This window comes from Colias eurytheme, chromosome 14 (genome assembly GCF_061535395.1).
Source record: "Colias eurytheme isolate Ceu_HAF_F1 chromosome 14, ilColEury1 Martin Lab GWU primary, whole genome shotgun sequence".
Lineage (NCBI taxonomy): Eukaryota > Metazoa > Arthropoda > Insecta > Lepidoptera > Pieridae > Colias > Colias eurytheme.
Genome location: NC_142993.1, coordinates 2,639,287 through 2,657,727, shown reverse-complemented (window position 1 = coordinate 2,657,727; position 18,441 = coordinate 2,639,287). Strand labels below are relative to the sequence as shown.

Here is an 18,441-nt window from a genome sequence, read left to right as displayed (position 1 = left end):
AGGGTGCCCTAAAAATTAAGTACCTACCTAACTAATTATTGTTACTATTTTTGTGTACACCTGGTTGTTATGCTTTTAAGGTAAATCACAGCATCAATTAAATGAAAATAGTCAAGTTCACATAAACATGCAGTAGGTACTTTTTTAAGTAATCCAAGTCCAAAATGGTTGAAATTCAGTATGAAAGTATTTGTTTTATCCGCGAGTAAAACCGTGGGGCACAACTAGTATAATAATATAACGTAATCTCTACGTAAATAAGAAATCAGATATTTTGTGAACTCAAATAAATAGCTCTTCCAAATAGAGCCAACGTTATTACTGGTTCGTCACAAAAACCGTGAAGATTTTACGACGATCTTATCAAATGTGATTTTCTCCGAAGATGAGATATTTTATGTAAATTCGACACGATTTCCACAGACAGATTTTTATATTTCTCTCTTTTGATTAACCTTTTCAGTGCGCTTGGTTATGTTACTACTAGTTACTAAAAAGTATGTTTGAACGGGCTAATCTCAACATCTATTAGACTGATATCAAAAATTATTTCACGTTTGGAACTTGGTTATGCAACTACGTGATTCCTGAATGGTATTAGCACAGATTAAGTTACTACGTAAGTATATGAGGTACTTAGATATATACTTTTGCCACCAACATACAGAAGATACACTAGTGCTAATTTATAAAATGTTACAGATCTTACTTGACATAGTTACAGTACACTTGAATGATCAAAAAAATGTTTGCAAGCTATTTCTAACATCCATTGAACATCTCCTACTACAAACTACTACTAAAATATTATAAGGAACTTATTAGAGCCTAAAAAATTCGTGATGATTCCGTAAAAAATTACAAAATATGTGATCAATTTTAAAACAAACTCCGGTAACCAATTATTATTGTTCAATGTAAATAAAACTACATCCATTTGTCGAACAATCATTTATTAAAACAAGAATACTGTTGAATACATTTTGTAACGTTCTACGCATGTTAAATTAATATCACTCGGGATTTCGCGAACTAATACGGGCTAATGAGATTAAATAAATAATGCTGGTGTACATTAGTCATCTCGCCGTATATCGAAGCTTTTGAAAGTATATTCGGATAGTTCCTTTTCATTTCTGAACTCCGCTTTGTCAATCTTGCTGCTTGGACTTCCCGTGGTTTTCAGCCAGTGCATCCTGAAAACATAATAATAATAAATAATAATGTATTTAATGCTATATTTAATAGCATTAAATACAATAAATAATACATACATGTAGGTACATATATGTATTATTTATGTTAATCCCTATATCACAAAAAAGCTCCTGGACGTAGTTGGGATAGTGTTGGCAGTGATGTGGCTTATGTATCAGAATAACACATAAGCTATAGAAATACTTGCTTTTGCCCACGGGTTCGTCTGCGGGTAAAACGCCATGAAACAGCTAAGCATATCAAATGGTAATCATGTAAACCAGCTAAGTATATGTAATAATGATCAGCATGGTACCGGGATAAAAGTAGCCTATGTATCTCTGCCAAATTTCTATAACTTCGATCATTTTCGGTTTTTGAGTGAAATACATATTAACAAACATCTGTCCGTATCCAGTCATCCATCATCACAAACTGACACGTTTTTATATTAGAAGTACCTACACGGAATCTCACACGTATTGAGAATTAAAAAAAATTGATCATCAAGATCATTCTGTTAGGTGGGTATATTATTATAACATCTTATTTTTTCTTTATATTTTTTATAATTTCTAATACTTTAATTTATCAGCAAACTTATAGTATCCCCATATCATTGAATCTACGTAGTTTAATGGTCATAAACGCCAAGGGTGTGTTAGTTCTGTCCATATATGAATATTGGCACATGTTATTTAATAGAAGGCAGGTCGTTTGTCAAATGACTTCCACTTCGAATATTAACAGCTAAAAGGTGGAATTAATTCGGTTTTCAGTGGTAAATGGTTAGGAATGAGTTTGTTAGAATAATGGAAACGGATAATACGGGATATTGTTTATTCAGGGGTTCGGTGAACGGATAGACTGCATATTATTTTATGCAATTAGTTCCCTGATTGCGTCAAAATGAATATTTTCCAGCAATTGAAAAGACACTGCTGAAGTATTTTGAACAACATTCATCGAAAACATGTCACAGAAAATGTACTACCTACCAAAGAAAATTTACCGCCTATTTGACGTTGAGACGCGAAGGTATTCTATCCACCCTATTATGAAATACGCTATTATCAAGAATATATTCGCATAATCCATGACATGCCAATTATGATATTTCATAGACAGCCTGTATTTTCAGGCAGAATTTCATGAAACATCTCATTATCTTTTTGATGTTACCTCGCTCAAATGACACATATTCAGGCGAGCGTTGTGAGTGGCACTCCGGAGACCTTGACGGTCAAGTAATGTTCCACATTAAGACCTTTTTCATAATGAAAGTGCCGCCGAGGGTGTGCCGTATAACGTTACAACGTGGGATTGCTGACAAATTGAACATCTTGCTTTGACCTTTTCAATATGTACTTATTCATTTTAGAAATTGGATCGCAGGGGAGCGGAAACGGCATTTTAAACGAACGTTTTGTGAGGAAACTCAATGAATAGAAGGCAGATTCGATAATTTCTAACCCTATATCATAATATGAAATGGTTAATCTGTCTCTTTACATTATATTCTCATCTAAAATAATTTATATGTACCTAAATCACATTTTTATTCTAAGAAAAAAGGATGTATGGATATGGATGTATGGATGTTTGTTACTCTTTCACGTAAAAACTACTGAACCGATTACAATAAAATTTAGCACACATGTAGAGGGTAACTTGGATTAACACATAGGATAGGTTTTATCCCGGAAATCCCACGGGAACGGGAACTATGCGGGTTTTTCTTTGAAAACGCGGGCGAAGCCGCGGGCGGAAATCTAGTAACTGTCATATAACATCAAAAAAGAGCGGCTGTACACGGGCAGATTGAGCAGTCGGTCGTTGACTGCTCGAGGCCTCGAGCTGTCGCTACAAACCGCGCAGTTGATGGCTTTAGGCGGTCGCGATGGCTCGAGCCGTCCGTGTACGGCAGTGAATGAATGTCTATAGTTCACCGCGCGGTCGCGGCTTCAAGCTGTCAGTCTCAACTGCTTGAAGCGGTCCGTGTATGGCCGCCCTTAAGAGTAAATTCCGATCCGCATCCACTGGCCTCTATGCTTCAAACAGCTTCAAACTTATGACACATTGACAGTTCAGTGTTATGGCCACAGATAATATATAATATGTACTGTTGAATTGTCTGTAAGAGTATCTTTTTTTAAATAGATACTGATGTTTTAAATATACTATAAAGTAAGTAAGGATAGCGATAAGGCCACCATTTGTACACATTATTTTCCTATTATCTGTACTTTATGTGTCTCTATTTCTTTTGTGTGTGCAATAAATAATAAAATAAAATAAATAAGGACGTAACGTAATAGGTGCATTTTTGGTAGAAACAGGTAAAGGACAAAAATAAATAAAATTAGAAAGGACAGATACCAGTGTTACTTGAACTTTTAGTACTTTTAGTAGCTGAAGAGTTTGTTTGTTTGTTTGAACGCGCTAATCAGAGGCACTACTTGTTTGATTTTTAAAATTCTTTCAGTGTTAAATAGCCCATTTATAGAGGAAGGCTATATATTATCATCATGCTAAGACCAACAGGAGTGGAGCAATGCAGGTGAAACCGCGGAGCACAGCTTGTTATTTATATTGGACCTGTATGACTGTTAATGCAATAATAAAACAAAATTCACAAAATAGGATTTATAAGTAATGAAATTGTCATTGTTAATCACAAAAAAACCACTATACTTACCCATTTATTGAAATAAAAGACTAATTTCTAATATTCCTCAAGTTAAAAAAAATGAACCGAATGAAGTTTATGTCAAGTAATCTAGTAATAATAATGATAAATAAAACATGAATACATAATACAGCTTTTCGGAATTCACTAAAACTAGGTACTTTTGCATTTGATCTAAAATTAATTTTAATGGCCCAGAAAAATAAAATTTTATGAATTCAATAGGTAATTTACAACTCATTGTCTCATGTCTATATCAGCATTCTTTATGAGAATAATATTTGGATGTCAATTCTATATCACAATAATATTTTTCTTTAACTCCACCACCAATTCCGTTGAAATTTGGAATAAAAATAGTTTAATACTTTTTTACATTTTGGCCCTACCTATGCCAAAATGTAAGCTAGTCATTCATGTTATGTATGCTAATACACTGTAAATGTAATATTATGTTTTAAGAGTTTGTATTTATTTAGGACAATTTAATGATTTGTATATACTTATTGTTATTGCATTTTAAGCATTCAGTTTATTGAATTTTATCTGTCACTAAAAAGCATCCCAAATACTTAACATTGTTACAATGCTCTTACAATATGTATAGTTCTTTTAAGAAAGAAGCTTACATGGATTCCACCTTATCAGCCGGCCCTTGCATTTGTCCCTGCACAGTGCCATGAGAAGTATTCATACACCATCCTTTCAATCCCAACTTTACTGCTTGTTCTTTCGTGTACTGTTACAAAACAGTTACTATAAATATCTGGGTATTGATAGTTATTTTATGTAACTTTTTGAATACGTTTTATTTTCTGCTGTATTTTTTTCTGGCAAGCTATGTTCATGAAAATGTTAGAGTGTGCCCTTACCTTTCTGAAGAATACACCTTGTACTCTACCAAACACTTCAAAATCAACGCTTTTTAATGCCATTGAGATAGCTGCTGTGCAATGATTGGCTTTAATACAACTTGTTACAGTTGTTAATAATAATAAACGTAGCATTTATTGATATTTAACAGGATTCAGGAACCTGAATATTTAGTCCTAAATATCAATTAATACGAATATTTCCGCTCTTTTCAGATTGATTTTTCGGTGCATAAAATTGACATTTCTCTGACTAATGTCAATAATTGTCAATGTCAGTTACTGACAGTCAATTATTAATGTATCTACAGACGCTCCGATTTGGTTGGTGCCAACCTTAACGGAACCGACAAGGCAACCATTCCAACATTGCTACAGATTGTCCGACGGTTGGCCTTCCAGCTGTCAGTTGACCATAGAGTAATATGTCAGTTGACCATAGTACGAAGAGAATGGGCTAAATTCTACTATAGAAATAGAGAAAATTACAGTCATATGCGGCTCTTACAACTTATTTTTTAAGGTTTTTAATGTAGCCGCACTGTCAATTTTTTTTAATACTTCTAACATAATAAAATACGCTTGATTTCTGGCATCTCTATTTGCGTAATCTTTGTTACTTAAGTCCCACGAACAAGGAAAGTCTTTATATAGTTCCAGCAATTTTATTAATATGTCACGTTCGGTGACCGTAACTCCCTCGGCGTTCATGTTGACGTCCTACACCGGCGGCGTTGCGAATGTGAATGAGCCAATTACCTATATTAAGTTATAAACAGACGTTCGAATTTGGTACGGACCGCACCGTGACCTTGGTGCGCTCCGGACCATATTCGATCATGTGTACAGTGGTCCGCCGGACATAATTATTATTATTGACGGTACGGTTGGTTCGATGGTTTTTTCATCCGAACTTGGTGCGGACCGTACCAAATTCGCGCGTGTGGACGGGCGATCGCACCGGACAGCGCATTAGTCATAGACTATATACTTATTACAGCTTTAGTCATAGTTCTACCGCCAAACAAAACGGACGTCTGTCGATCGTTATCAATGGCGATGGCGTCGGATGACGTGGCTTATACTGAAAAAAGATTAATAATATAAATTTTAGAACTCTACAAAGATTTATGATATGACTGCATATGTCTGAATGAATCCCTGTCTTTTAAATATAATTTTGCCCATTCTTTTCTCTTCGTTTTCTTCTTTTCAATGGTTGTAACTTGTACTTGTACTTGTACCAAAAGAAGCCTTGAACTGAGGTCTACATGTGAAAAAAATACAACATTCTAACCACGAATTTATTACGAGAAATAGATTTTCAAGGAATTCGGTTTGACATTTAATGAGATTACTATGATCAATGCTCGAAATATTCACAAAAAAAGGAGATTAATTTGTATTAATTTGATATTCTTGATTGTCTTATAAATCTAAGATATTTTTTTTGTTCAGTTAATTTATTACATACAAAGATTATGTACCTACATATAATAATATATTGAAATATCGACTATAACTAACGACTAAAACATAAACAAAAACTTGGTAATAGATAGATGATATAATATATAATTTTGTTTACTAGGGACAACCCTGACATTCTTTGAAAATCTATATCTCGTAATAACTTCGTGGCTAGAATGTGGTATTTTTGTCACATGTAGAACTCAGTTCAAGGTTTCTTTTGGTACTAAACAGAGCTTCTACTAACGCCTGCATATAATATAAAAAAATAAAAACGAAAATCAGTAAAAATTACAATACTTTCGCCTCTATCGACAATATCGAAAATTTCAAAAAGGGATAATTTGCGCCTTTAATCACTTCATATATTAGCAACGTAATAAACTATCTAGTCACTAGTGTATCTATTTTTACGAATATACGAATTTATTTAGCTCAGTCGGCCGCGAAAATTCCAATATTTTAAATGTTTTTTTAAAAATCGTAAATTTAATCGTAATTTTTAAACAAAGAATATTTTCTTTGTGCGGCCAATGCCTGGACGGATAGCCGAAACCGATTGAATATTCATATTGAAACTGTAAACGCGAAGCTGCAAATTAATTAAATGTAATTTTAAATTATCGTGCAAAGATTTTTATACATTCGCTTTAGAAAATGAAGAGCTATTAAAAGCTGTTTCTTCCAACAGCAAATATAAATGCCAAAAATAAATATTCTCTATTTAACATTGCTGTTTTAATTGTCTCCCGTAAAAAATAACTAAAACTCGCATTTTTGACGCTGTTAACCCTTAAATTAAATACTGGTAACCCTTGGTGCGGTCGTGTGGCGAGTCGATCGCACCGCACGAGTACGGTGGTCCGGTCGCACCAGTTCGAACGTCTGTTTATAATTTTTCTCTATGGAATGAGCCGATTTGGTCGGAACAAAGCTTCCAGACGTTCCAATTTGGTTGGATCGGATAGGAAGTTGGTTTGGTCGGTATTGCTGGCGCATCCGACCACGTCAAACCAATATTAATAATAATTATGTCGGACCGACCGCTCTCTACACTTTCCGATTTGGTCGTGGTCGGATGGTTGGCACCAACCATTACACGTGCGCGGTGCGACTTGCGCATGTGAAAATTAATGTTTAATTTAATCGCTCGCTCGCTGCTCTGAATCCTTTCGAATAAGTTTCGAATGGTCTGATGCCTGTTGGGTGAAGAATCAGCTGGTTTAAGTTCTGGATATAGATAGAACTTTTAAAGTGCATTCAAGTACCTAATTATTTAAAAGTAACTCATTTTCTATATATTTTTACGCATGTTCGATTTTCTACTTATTTTATAACTTAACATATAAAACCTTAAAACTTACTTTAACAATTTTTGCACTTGGCAATAAAAAGGCAACGTCATGCTTAGACCTTGTGAAAACTGAAATGTCTGAGATATTATGTCAATCAATTGACATATTCCATTCCTTGCAAGTTCGCACGAGAAAAAATTAATTTAAAAACAACAATCGAATTATAGGGACACGAATAGACGAATTTGTATTAGGACATACATTTGAAAGTAAAACCTAACCATAAGCAAAACTATGGCTTTTTACTGTTGTGGCAGGTATGTTTACCTCTCTAAAATATTATGTAATCTGCATGTTTCGTTTTAAGATTGATAATACGTTGTTTTGTTACAGATTGGGCTCTAACTCGCTATTGGGTAACTTGGCCAAGTTCCGCACTGCATTGGGCACGGCTCAATATGCGCAATCGGCAGCTGTACCTAAAGTCAGTATTAAGAAATATGAACCACCCAAAGAGGAACACTACGATATAAGAAATGCTCGTCTCCAACGCCCAATGTCTCCTCACCTTACCATCTACAAACCCCAATTAACTAGTATTTTATCTGTTACCCACAGAGCTGCAGGTATTTTTTTATGTTATTTTTCAGCGTTAATGCATCTCTGTTATTTATTAATATTAATCTATCATACAATTAGCCTAAATGGGTTCATTATACGTCTTAATTTAGATAACAAAGCAATCTTTGTTATTTATAATACACAATTATCTGACGACGCGGTTGGCGCAGTGGTAAAGTAACTGCCTACTGAGCCGATGGTCCCGGGTTCGATCCCCGGTCAGGGCAAATATTTGTGTGATGAACTCAATTATTTGTTCTTGGGTCTGGGTGTTATTATATATGTATTTATTAAATATTATATTTATCGTCGCCTAGTACCCACAACACAAGCGTTAATTAAGCTTACTGTGGGACTAGGTCGATTTGTGTAATAATGTCCTATAATATTTATTTATTTTATCTGTTTGTTTTAGGTATTATGCTATCAGGGTACATTACTGCACTGGGCGTTGGTGCACTAGTCTTGCCTCATGACGTTGCCCACTATGTAACAATGATTGAAGGATTAAATTTATCTCCGGCATCTATATTCCTTGCAAAAGCAATCTTGGCAGCTCCATTTGGATATCATTTTGCTAATGGAATCAGGCATTTATATTGGGACACAGCTAAAGGTTTGACCATTAAGGAAGTTTACTCGACAGGATATGCAATGTTGGTTGGAGCAGTAGCTGTTACACTATTTTTAGCAGCATTGTAAGTAAAATAATTAGATGAATGTTCTGAGTATTATTTATTGTTCTTATAAGTGATGTAATAAATTTTCTTTAACAGACATTTGTTTTTATTTCTAAAGTTCTTAATGGCTACAAACAGTATAAAAAAATTAGGCAACACCACATGTGTTTAATACATCATGAATAGTTTTGAATTTTTCAAAGTCCAGTTTCTCCGTAGTAGCGAGACCCTTTGCAGCATTCTGGAATGAAAAAATATATTAACATACATGTTTGCCTCATAGTATCAATATTTATGTTGATACTAGCTTTCCACCCGCGGCATCGCCCGTGCAGTCAAAGAAAAACCCACATAGTTCCCATTCCCGTGGGATTTCCGGGATAAAATCTATCCTATGTCCTTTCTCGGGTATCAAAATATCTCTACACCAAATTTCATGCAAATTGGTTCAGTAGTTAAGGCGTGATTCAGTAACAGACAGACAGACAGAGTTACTTTCACATTTACAGTAGAATCCGTTTATTATGACTCCGCCTATTTTGACCAACCGGTTATTATGACGTAATTGCACTACGAAGTTTGGTTTTCATATAAAATTCTTTATAAAAAGTCGGATATATTGACTTCCCTTACAGTGACATGCCGCTTATTATGACCCATTTTTAATAAATTATGTCTGGTTATAATGACCGAAGTGAATTCATTATCACGATTTGTTAACAACAATATTGAAAATGATAATTTGACCATATCTATCTATACACAATAGTATTAGAGACTGTTTTTACAATAAAATGAAAAAACAAAAGCAGACAAAAATTACAGTGTACTTACAGTAAAAATACACTTGTATGTGTTATTCTAATAATCGGCTGATTACGTGCAATTTTGATTTTGATTTAATATCTACCTATACATATGCAAATATACTATGTTTCTGTATTAAAATACTTACATACATATTTACATAATAAAGATTTTTCATTTCACATAACGCTTTGTATGACGTCCGCTTATTATGACGTGTTTGTCGATTCCCTTCGATGTCATTATAAACGGATTCCACTGTATAATATTAGTTGTATACGTAGTATATTATTATTAGTCTGTGATATATGTATGGATTATCATCATATTGAAAACACTCACATTGAAAATAACATTGTTATTCTTAAGGAATTCTCCGTAAATGTTAAACAAATCTGTTCTTGTGTCAAGTAATTGTGCCAGACTTAGTGGTGTGTGTGCAATTGACACATCAGAGAGGAAATCTTTAGCTGACAGCCATGTTCTGGAAGGTTCCATCGCTAAGTTGCATGTAGCGAAGTTGCTCAATGAATCTCTACCAGCATCTCGGTTCAGACATATTAGTTCATATTGAGATGAATCAAAGCTTGATAGATCAGCACCTGGAAAAAAGAAGTTCATTAGACATATTCATTAACTAGCTGTTCCCCGCGGTTTCACCCGCATTGCTCCGCTCCTGTTGGTCTTAGCGTGATGATATATAGCCTATAACCTTCCTTGAATAATGGGCTATCTAGCACCGAAAGAATTTTTCAAATCGGACCAGTAGTTCCTGAGATTAGCGCGTTCAAACAAACAAACTCTTTAGCTATATAATATTAGTATAGATATTATAAAACATAATATTAGGGATTTTTACTGTAAGAAATGGGTAATATAAACTTACTTGACACAAAGGCAACATCGCCTCTGTCTTCTTGCAAGCACTTTGCTGCATTGTTGTCTCCAGAGCATTGTTTCTTCAATTTGGATACATCATCACCTGAAATTTATTTTCTTTGATGATTATGTTCTTAAAAACTATGAAATTGTGTGCTATTTGTATTTAATAGAAAAAAGTTTATAACTTTACTGTTTTTATGATTTAGTTTGTTTAATTTTAAATGATAAAATAAATTCTTATTAGTGAAAAATATTTTAATAAATCAATGTAAGACGGATGAGTCTTTCTATCTAAATCCTACTTAATGATATAAGTAATTAAGTAATACTGATAACCTGCATAATATTATAATATTATAATTGCATATTGATTTAAATAGTATTATTAATTTGTTATACAATGTTGTTAATGATAGTGTGCCAAAAGTATATGCATATAAGCCAACATTTAATTTGATATCTTGGCACTCACTGCTCACAATAAGTTTATAATTTTATATGTATTTTTATGGTTAATGTAGTCCGTTTTCTTATGGGAAAAGGTATACATTTTTGAGTAAAGCAATGCCATTTGGTACGAATGTTGTACTCGTCCACCTAAGCCCAAATCGCCTGGTAGCCAGTGTCTACTCCCCGGCAGAAGGGAGGGAGGGGGGGTTATAGAACAGAGCGCCCGGCGCTCGGAAAAAAAATTCTAGCGGATTCATTTGGCCCTTTGAGTCAAGTTTGGTGTCGTTATCAGGTAACTAGATAATGCCCGATTCATTCCCCATACCAGTTTTTTAGGGTTCCGTAGCAAAATATGTCACAATCTTTAAAATAATAAACTTTTGGCAGTCGCAAAATCCAAACAAACCAGTATATTTTTATATTTTTGTATCAAACTTGGTTTATAAAAAATACTGTCTGAAAGGCCATTTCATGCAGATTATAAAAACATTAACATGTAACATATATCTTACCATTTTCAATGTGAAATAAATTATAGAAAGTACAGGAACGTTCGTCAGCGCACCGTAGGGGACGGCTAATAGACCCGAAAAATAAGCAATAACATAAAACAAAAACCAGTCAAGTGCGAGTCTGACTCGCCCATCGAGTGTTTCGTACTTATTTGTCCTACACCATGTTATCTTGTCTGGTAGGACCTGGTTAACTGATACACACACACTTTCGTCTTTATAATATTAGTGTGATTTTTAATCATCTTTAAATTATAAACGAAGTCAGGTAACATTGTTAAAAATAAAGATATATAATATATAGAACGTTTTTGTATTAATAATAATGACAACCACCTCCACAATTACATAATTCGGTACATTTGAGCTGGCGTATAAAACAGTTCAATCTGGTATTGCAAGATTTCACGCACCGACATCTTATCAATAATTCAAAGCTTCTCTTTTCTTTGTATTTCAGATGGGCAAGGAACATTTTGATTATTTTAGGTCCCTAAATATATACAGCCTGTAAAACTGCCCTTAAGGTGTGTTGTTTAAGGGCAGCTTCTGTGGGAGGCAAATTTTCGATTTGCCTGTCCGTTTTTGTTGAAAATTTGTTTGCGACCCTCATTTACTGTCACAGCGGGGTACAATGTGAAAAACAAACATGTTCTTATAATAATTATAAAAAAATATAAGTTCTGGATAAGAGTATCCTTAAAATACCGTGACCGTCCTTACCTATCATGCATTGTAATCACAAACTTTTCAATTTCACTGTCTGCATATTTGCCACTGTAAAGTGCTTCAAATCCTCGTGTGACATTCGGATATGCCTTCCATACCTAAAATGCAGGTATACCTATAGTTCTTTTAGACCTTCTACCTTGGAATACATGATATTCTGTACTAGCCATATCTGTCGACTGTTCTTAACATTATTTTGGCTACTACTACTATATCGTGTGTTCCAAAGCTAGAAGGTCTAAAAGAACCATAGGTACACCTGCATTTAAGGTATAGAAGGCATATCCGAATGTCATACGAGGATTTGAAGCACTTTACAGTGGCAAATATGCAGACAGTGAAATTGAAAAGTTTGTGATTACAATGCATGATATAGGTAAGGACGGTCACGATATTTTAAGGATATTCTTATCCAGAACTTATATTTTTTTTATAATTATTTAATAAGTACATGTTTGTTTTTTACATTGTACCCCGCTGTGACAGTAAATGAGGGTCGCAAACAAATTTTTAACAAAAACGGACAGGCAAATCAAAATTTTGCCTCCCACAGAAGCTGCCCTTAAACAACACACCTTAAGGGCAGTTTTACAGGCTGTATATATTTTGGGACCTAAAAAAAAATCAAAATATTCCTTGCCCATCTGAAATACAAAGAAAAGAGAAGCTTTGAATTGATAAGATGTCGGTGCGTGAAATCTTGCAATTCCAGATTGAAGTGTTTTATACGCCAGCTCAAATGTACCGGATTATGTAATTGTGGAGGTGGTTGTCATTATTATTAATACAAAAACGTTCTATTATTATATATCTTTATTTTTAACAATGTTACCTGACTTCGTTTATAATTTAAAGATGATTAAAAATCACACTAATATTATAAAGACGAAAGTGTGTGTGTATCAGTTAACCAGGTCCTACCAGACAAGATAGCATGGTATAGGACAAATAAGTACGAAACACTCGATGGGCGAGTCAGACTCGCACTTGACTGGTTTTTGTTTTATGTTATTGCTTATTTTTCGGGTCTATTAGCCGTCCCCTACGGTGCGCTGACGAACGTTCCTGTACTTTCTATAATTTATTTCACATTGAAAATGGTAAGATATATGTTACATGTTAATGTTTTTATAATCAACATGAAATGGCCTTTCAGACAGTATTTTTTTATAAACCAAGTTTGATACAAAAATATAAAAATATACTGGTTTGTTTGGATTTTGCCACTGTCAAAAGTTTATTATTTTAAAGATTGTGACATATTTTGCTATGGAACCCTAAATAACTGGTATGGGGAATAAATTGGGCATCATCTAGTTACCTGATAACGACACCAAACTCGACTGAAAGGGCCAAATGAATCCGCCAGAATTTTTTTTCCGAGCGCCGGGCGCTCTGTTCTATAAACCCCCCCTCCCTCCCTTCTGCCGGGGAGTAGACACTGGCTACCAGGCGATTTGGGCTTAGGTGGACGAGTACAACATTCGTACCAAATGGCATTGCTTTACTCAAAAATGTATACCTTTCCATACAAGCATGCCCATAAGAAAACGGACTAATGGTGTTACTAGTCAACATATTATTCTTTTTGTAATTTGAAAAAAAAAATCGTTATCTTTGAAAGAGCATTAAAAATATTAACAGGTACGATTAAATTAATTTTCATAATTGTCAGTGTAAAATACGAAGGAAAAAAAATACTTACCTCTAGGATTATTCTCTGCTTTGTCCACGCCGGGAATACAAGAACCCGCGAAGAAATCACCCAAATTTTTGATACACTGAAATTGAAATACAAACTAGAATTTCCAGTTCACAAAATGAATATAACTTTCATGTTCATGCAAAATTCACAAACCTGATCGGATTTGATGACCTTTTTGTTGATTAAGTAATAAAGCGGGGCTTGCAAACCGCTGAATGTGCCGTATGAATTGTGGCAGGAGCTGCGAAAACAATTCATTTTACATTCACGCTGCTAAATAAACAGAATATATTGTTAAATCTGCTATATCGTTATTTAGGATTTTTATTTCAAAACGACTTGTTTTTATTTAGAGATAGATAGATTATTATGAAGTGAAACATTTTTATTTGTTTGACCTTATTCAATACTAGTGTTCCGACGGTCCGACCAGGCTTCGCTCGTGGTACATAACTACCTATCACATAAATATATAGGTACAATGATGAAAGAATATTGAATTCAGACCAATAGGTGGTTCCTGAGAAAAGCGCGTTCAAACTAACTCCTAAACAGATATCGGTATAACTTTGATTTGATCTTGTATATGTAGATTATAGGCATAGATAGACAGAATCGTCGAGAATGACGTAGGCTATTCTTTGTAACGAAAATAAAATTCTATGATAAAATTTGAAGTAGGTGATAAAGGGAAAGGTTATTTATTAGGGGGACTATAATAATTATCGCTACCTACATTTTATAACGTACCTACTTACATTCACATACCTACATTGTTATAATATTATGCTTTCGAGTTAAGTAGTGGGAGGAAAGCTAGATTCGAAATACCTAAATGGTAATAAGTAGCTGGGTATAAGTAACTTATCAAGTTTCTTGGAGTAAATGTCTATTTAATTAGAATGGTTTTAATTTGACTAAGTTAGTTATGCAGTCGCGACTTAAATGGATCTTGATAAAATGAAGTTTTTAAGCATAAGTACATAATTACACTAAGTAGGTACTTCAGAAGTAAGAAAGTTAAGAAGAGAAGCATTTTCATTTGAAGGTGTTTCAAATAAAACCAATCATCGATTTATTTTCATTCATTTAGTTTAATTTAAAACAATATTATTTTATTTAAACGAAACACTTAAAACTGATGTTGACAGTGTACCCTGTGTACATACCAGGCGATACCAGGGATGTTATACTCGGATTTTTAATTAGACAAAGTAAACTGACGTTTACTGTGTTGTCAGTTTTTGATGAAATAAAAATAGCGTTGTCACAAAGTGAATGATTGACAGGGCCGGATCTACCCATGGGCTTTATGAGCTGCAGCCCAGGGCCCCGAGGTTAAAAGGGCCCCCAAACCCCGATAAAAAAAATAGGCGATAATTTGAAAAAAAAAATCTGTAGTTTTCGAAAAACAAATTGATGAAAAATCGCATACCTACTTCAATAACTTTTGCTAACATGTAAAAGGATGTTTGCATGCTGATTTTCAACTTATATGCATCGAGATATATGTACTACTAGAGAGGTTATTCCAAACAAAAACATTGCACGCGGCCGATGTGGTGGGGTATAGTACGACATAAAAGAGATGAAATTAATTATTTTGGAACTAATTCGTTTTTCATTACCTGGCAACCCTGAATTGGCAATGTAGCTGTCAAGTTGAATAAAAATTTTTTGTTTTTTTCGTGAAGTGGAGAATTATTGAGATAAAATTGTTATTTAGAACAAGAAATTTAAATAAAAAAGGAGTCATCATGAAAAAGGTTAAACGTAGCGGTGTCCGTGATGTGGTGTATAAAGTTTTTATTCGGTGTTTGTCCGAATTTCAAGCTGGAAATTTATTGACTGATTTGGAAAACGTTTACAAACGTACATCAGAATATACCGGTGAGATTCCATTTATTTTTGCTCAGTACTACGTAAAATAGAATATTCCATTAGTGACGAGTGTTTAATGTATGTATGTATGGCGATTATTACGCTTTCGCAATTTAATTTGAGGTTATTTGTATGTAAACAAAAACTAGTTTTTATAGTGCGACCAGCACAATTTGAGTCAAGAAGTTATATCCAATCCAACCAGCCTCAAATAAAGTACCTAGTTTAGATTTTACTACATAGTATAGTGATAACTGTTTTCATACAGCTATCTATCTATTAATCAATCAAACCATAAGAAAAAAAATCATATTTACTGTATCATATTTACAGATACTGAAGATGCCGCGTACCCTCTTGCCAGTACTTCGAAACAGATTGATGATCAGTCCTTTGAAGGAGTAGGATATTTAAATTTTGATGAATTATATTAATGTACAAAATTTATCTACAAAAAAAATAAAAATATGTGGTTTTCAAATCGCCTTGTTTTTTTCTACCCGACGGACCCAGAAAGAGGGTAATGTGTTTGAGCTGCATGTATGCTTGTTTGTTTGTATGTTTGATTCTATGTGCGCCTCTGCAGTCTAAACACTTGACCGATTTCTATAAAATAACTAATTCCAAATACATTTAAGTAAAATTTGACCTAGGTAGGTCAATTAAAATACTAATGTATTTTTGTCTTAAATATTTTACACTATTGCTACAATGAAACAATTATAACGGTTTATCGCGGTATTTATTTTAGATTATATTATATAGATTTTTGGATTTTTATTCTATAGTATCAAGATCGCTTGCGTCGCAGTATCAGTGTTGCTATATGAGCGACGGTGGCGCCCTCATTTATTTTCATCTCTTTTGTGTCGCACTGTACGTGTGGAACGAGCGAGGCGTGGCTTCAAGTTCAAAGATTAAGCAATGCGTGCAGATGCGACACATTGTGCAATCTGTTTACTCGGTACTATCTGGTGGTACTGATACTAGGGAATTAATAAAAAGAGGATTTTATATTCAACTATGTATTTTAATTTCCTTTAAATAATATCAATTTAGTAAGCTTTTGTCGTTTTGTGTAGTAATCAATAGTTTTATCAGTTTTTGCTTCATGATGTAATCGAATTTTGGAGTATTGGTTTATATATAGCCCTAATTAAATGGATACGATGATTCAATGTTGATGGCGTTTACGTATAAGAAACTCACATTTTGAAAAATCTCACGTGAGATTCGAGGCTGGGGGAGGGGGTTGAATAAAATCTCACGACATCTCACCAGGGCGGGAGGGAGGGGCAGAAAATTTAAAAAAACACCTCACGTAATTTATGGACGCCCCCTTACTTGATCACAATTTTTGTAACTAATGTGAAAGACGAAACAATAAATACGCAAAGCGGCTTTTACTATAAACGGAACTACATTTAAAAATATACTTTATTTATTGAGTTATAAGGTTGCTTCCATTCTGTTTATTAACATTCTCAAAAACATCAATCGCCGCAGAGGCGGCTTGCGACAAAGGCGGCTTGTGTCAAAGGCCTCGGCGATATCATTTAAGAACATAATATTATGTACTTTAGGCAAACTTGTAATAAGATGTATTTTACTTTCTTATTAGTCCATTTGACAAGGATATTGGGTAAGATACCTATTGGAATAATTTTATTATTATGTATGTACTTATTAAATCCGCGAATAAAAAAAATTTTTAGTCGCGAATATAGAAATTGGGTCGCATTTTTTTAATCCGCGAATAGTGAAAACGCGAATAAAGGAAGCGCGATTAAGGAACTTTTACTGTATTAGTTTCTGTGAATGTTGTGTTTATTTGTAATTGTTGTGCATAATAATTTATAAATCCTATTGGAACAACTGTTGATGAACCTTTTTTTAATAAATAAAAATAGGTAAATAAATAAATATTACTTAATATAACCTACCGTTTTACTTTGCGTAGTCGGGTAAAAGTATAAATATTTAGGTACTACACCACGGTAATCTTTCCTAGTATACATATATTGTATATTCATAGTTAAAAAATCCAGTTACATTTTTTTAACAGACTCATCGATAGTGTCACGTCTGTGCTGTTAGTCTATGAAAAATGGCACGAAACGCAGAACGCGTGGTGATTTTTCGCAAAATGATAACAATATTAGTAAAATGCATGACTTACTCATAATAAGGAAACTTACTGGTGAAAAGTCACTCCTCGGGCTTTGTTTGTATTATGGGAACTGTTAAAACAATATCTTAGCACACACGAAGGCATTTTGAACAGAGCAATAACACGTGTTGACGCGGCAAGCAGGGGGCACAGTCCGGCACAGACTAAAGAGACTTGTGATTCTTGCCTCTAGCTCGTGTTAAAGAGAGTGTAGTAGCGATCGCCTCTCCAGTACGTAGTACATACTATCTCGATGCTTATATGTAGAAAATAAATCTTATTTATTGAAACTATTTGGTTATTTAATATATTATATGCCGTGGCCATATCGTAGATTTGCTCATTTCATGAAATGATTAATCATTACACGAAATGGTCGCATTTCATGAAATGGTTAATTGTCTATTGGCCACAACATGATGTGGTTTGAGCAGATCAATGATAAGAAATCGTTTCTCGATATGGGCAACTAAACGCGCGG

At 34.0% G+C, this 18,441-nt stretch overlaps 3 protein-coding genes across 3 annotated transcripts in view; 1 reads left to right on the top strand and 2 right to left on the bottom strand.

Annotated features, from left to right (window-relative positions):
• Nucleotides 1-932: 932 nt before the first annotated feature.
• On the bottom strand, nt 933-4,996 carry LOC149902732 (acylphosphatase-1-like). The gene is made up of 3 exons (XM_090109336.1): nt 4,759-4,996; nt 4,516-4,625; nt 933-1,196 (listed from the first exon to the last, which is right to left on the bottom strand). Exons 1-3 carry the CDS (start codon nt 4,891-4,893, stop codon nt 1,076-1,078), a joined length of 366 nt encoding a protein of 121 aa, XP_089965462.1. The 5' UTR covers nt 4,894-4,996; the 3' UTR covers nt 933-1,075.
• Nucleotides 4,997-7,673: 2,677 nt separating this feature from the next.
• Nucleotides 7,674-8,921, top strand: LOC149902731 (succinate dehydrogenase cytochrome b560 subunit, mitochondrial-like). Its single transcript, XM_090109192.1, has 3 exons — nt 7,674-7,840; nt 7,917-8,149; nt 8,560-8,921. Exons 1-3 carry the CDS (start codon nt 7,818-7,820, stop codon nt 8,844-8,846), a joined length of 543 nt encoding a protein of 180 aa, XP_089965318.1. The 5' UTR covers nt 7,674-7,817; the 3' UTR covers nt 8,847-8,921.
• The window catches only part of Tsf1 (Transferrin 1), an 83,364-nt gene continuing 73,785 nt past the window's right edge, over nt 8,863-18,441 (bottom strand). The window contains exons 11-15 of the mRNA XM_090109190.1: nt 14,063-14,150; nt 13,910-13,985; nt 10,518-10,613; nt 9,974-10,233; nt 8,863-9,065 (exon numbers count right to left, since the gene is read on the bottom strand). Coding sequence (XP_089965316.1) covers nt 8,973-9,065; nt 9,974-10,233; nt 10,518-10,613; nt 13,910-13,985; nt 14,063-14,150 — 613 coding nt within the window. The 3' untranslated portion in view covers nt 8,863-8,972. The remainder of the gene's footprint in view (nt 9,066-9,973; nt 10,234-10,517; nt 10,614-13,909; nt 13,986-14,062; nt 14,151-18,441) is intronic.

Coding starts and splice junctions, on each gene's coding strand:
- LOC149902732 (XM_090109336.1), bottom strand. CDS start 4,893: ATGCTACGTTTATTATTATTAACAACTGTAACAAGTTGTATTAAAGCC. Junction 4,626..4,758: donor AAGGTGTATTCTTCAGAAAG/GTAAGGGCACAC, acceptor GTTTTGTAACAG/TACACGAAAGAACAAGCAGT. Junction 1,197..4,515: donor GCTGATAAGGTGGAATCCAT/GTAAGCTTCTTT, acceptor TTATGTTTTCAG/GATGCACTGGCTGAAAACCA.
- LOC149902731 (XM_090109192.1), top strand. CDS start 7,818: ATGGCTTTTTACTGTTGTGGCAG. Junction 7,841..7,916: donor GCTTTTTACTGTTGTGGCAG/GTATGTTTACCT, acceptor GTTTTGTTACAG/ATTGGGCTCTAACTCGCTAT. Junction 8,150..8,559: donor TGTTACCCACAGAGCTGCAG/GTATTTTTTTAT, acceptor TGTTTGTTTTAG/GTATTATGCTATCAGGGTAC.